This window comes from Egretta garzetta, unplaced genomic scaffold, assembly GCF_000687185.1.
Source record: "Egretta garzetta isolate BGI_Z169 unplaced genomic scaffold, ASM68718v1 scaffold207, whole genome shotgun sequence".
NCBI classification, from domain to species: Eukaryota; Metazoa; Chordata; class Aves; order Pelecaniformes; family Ardeidae; genus Egretta; species Egretta garzetta.
Genome location: NW_009260185.1, coordinates 428,274 through 430,075, shown reverse-complemented (window position 1 = coordinate 430,075; position 1,802 = coordinate 428,274). Strand labels below are relative to the sequence as shown.

General features: G+C 60.6%; 1 protein-coding gene across 1 annotated transcript in view; it reads left to right on the top strand.

The window, feature by feature from the left end:
* Positions 1 to 1,793, top strand: part of CHEK1 (checkpoint kinase 1) — a 6,153-nt gene extending 4,360 nt beyond the window's left edge. Inside the window, exons 7-9 of the mRNA XM_009642147.1 lie at positions 32 to 161; positions 258 to 359; positions 1,698 to 1,793. Of these exons, the coding sequence (XP_009640442.1) occupies positions 32 to 161; positions 258 to 359; positions 1,698 to 1,793 (328 nt within the window). The remainder of the gene's footprint in view (positions 1 to 31; positions 162 to 257; positions 360 to 1,697) is intronic.
* Positions 1,794 to 1,802: the final 9 nt, after the last annotated feature.

The following is a 1,802-nucleotide window of genomic DNA, read 5'->3' as shown; positions in this document are numbered from 1 at the left end:
CCTTTGCAACCCGTTTTTGGGGCCGGCAGAGCCCGTGGCAGCGGCTGGTGAAGCGGATGACGCGCTTCTTCACCAAACTGGACGCCGACGGCTCTTACCGCGCCCTGAAAGAGGTCTGTGAGAAGATGGGGTACGGCTGGAAGAAAAGCTGCACGAACCAGGTAGGGATCGGGGTGCAGAATCGTGGCGTGGGCCCCCCCCACACTGTTGCAGCCGCAAATAATTCGAGGGACGCCCCCTCTGCCGTCGTTTTGCAGGTCACCATCTCGACCACAGACAGGAGGAACAACAAACTCATCTTCAAGGTGAACCTGGTGGAGATGGAGAGCAAGATTTTGGTGGATTTTCGCCTCTCCAAGGTGAGGGGGGGGTCTGGGTGGGCGCACACTGGGTGCAAGGTGATGCAGGACCATGCAAGGTTGGGTGCAAGACAGTGTTGGTGGGTGCAAGGTGATGCAAGATGGGGGCAGGGCAGCACCCGGCGGGGGCACGGTAGCTGAAGGTGATGGAAGGCAGCGTCTGGTGGGTGCAAGGCGGTGCAGGGCAGGTGCAGAGCGGTACCTGATAGGCATGGAGGGGTGCAAGGGGGTGCAAAATGCGTGCGAGGTGGTGCAAAGCGGGTGCAAGGCAACGCAGGGTGGGTGCAAGACCGCAGGGTGATGCAAGATGGGTGCAGGGCGATGCAAGGTGGCACAAGGTGGGTGCAAGGCAATGCCCGGCGATGCATGATGGGTGCAAGGCAATGCAGGGCGATGCGAGATGGGTGCAAGATGGGTGCAGCCCGGCAATGCAAGATGGGTGCAGGGCGATGCAAGGTGGCACAAGGTGGGTGCAAGGCAATGCAGGGCGATGTGAGATGGGTGCAAGGTGGGTGCAAGGCAATGCCCGGCAATGCAAGATGGGTGCAGGGCGATGCAAGGTGGCACAAGGTGGGTGCAAGGCAATGCAGGGCGATGTGAGATGGGTGCAAGGTGGGTGCAAGGCAATGCCCGGCAATGCAAGATGGGTGCAGGGCGATGCAAGGTGGCACAAGGTGGGTGCAAGGCAATGCAGGGCGATGTGAGATGGGTGCAAGGTGGGTGCAAGGCAATGCCCGGCAATGCAAGATGGGTGCAGGGCGATGCAAGGTGGCACAAGGTGGGTGCAAGGCAATGCAGGGCGATGTGAGATGGGTGCAAGGTGGGTGCAAGGCAATGCCCGGCAATGCAAGATGGGTGCAGGGCGATGCAAGGTGGCACAAGGTGGGTGCAAGGCAATGCAGGGCGATGTGAGATGGGTGCAAGGTGGGTGCAAGGCAATGCCCGGCAATGCAAGATGGGTGCAGGGCGATGCAAGGTGGCACAAGGTGGGTGCAAGGCAATGCAGGGCGATGTGAGATGGGTGCAAGGTGGGTGCAAGGCAATGCCCGGCAATGCAAGATGGGTGCAGGGCGATGCAAGGTGGCACAAGGTGGGTGCAAGGCAATGCAGGGCGATGCAAGATGGGTTCAAGGTGGGTACAGGGTGATGCAAGATGGGTGCAGGGCGATGCAGAGCGGTGTAAGGTGGGTGCAAAGCAACGCAAGGTGCGTGCAAGATGGATGCAACGCAATGGAAGATGGGTGCAGGGTGACGCAAAGCAGCGCAAGGTGGGTGCAAGGCGATGCAAGAGGGGTCCAAGGTGCAACTCAGCCCAACCCCCCTGCCTCTCCCCCACAGGGCGATGGCCTGGAGTTCAAGAGGCATTTCCTGAAAATCAAAGGCAAGCTCAGCGACATCATCAGCACCCAGAAAGTCTGGCTGCCCGCCACCTGAGCCCCCCTG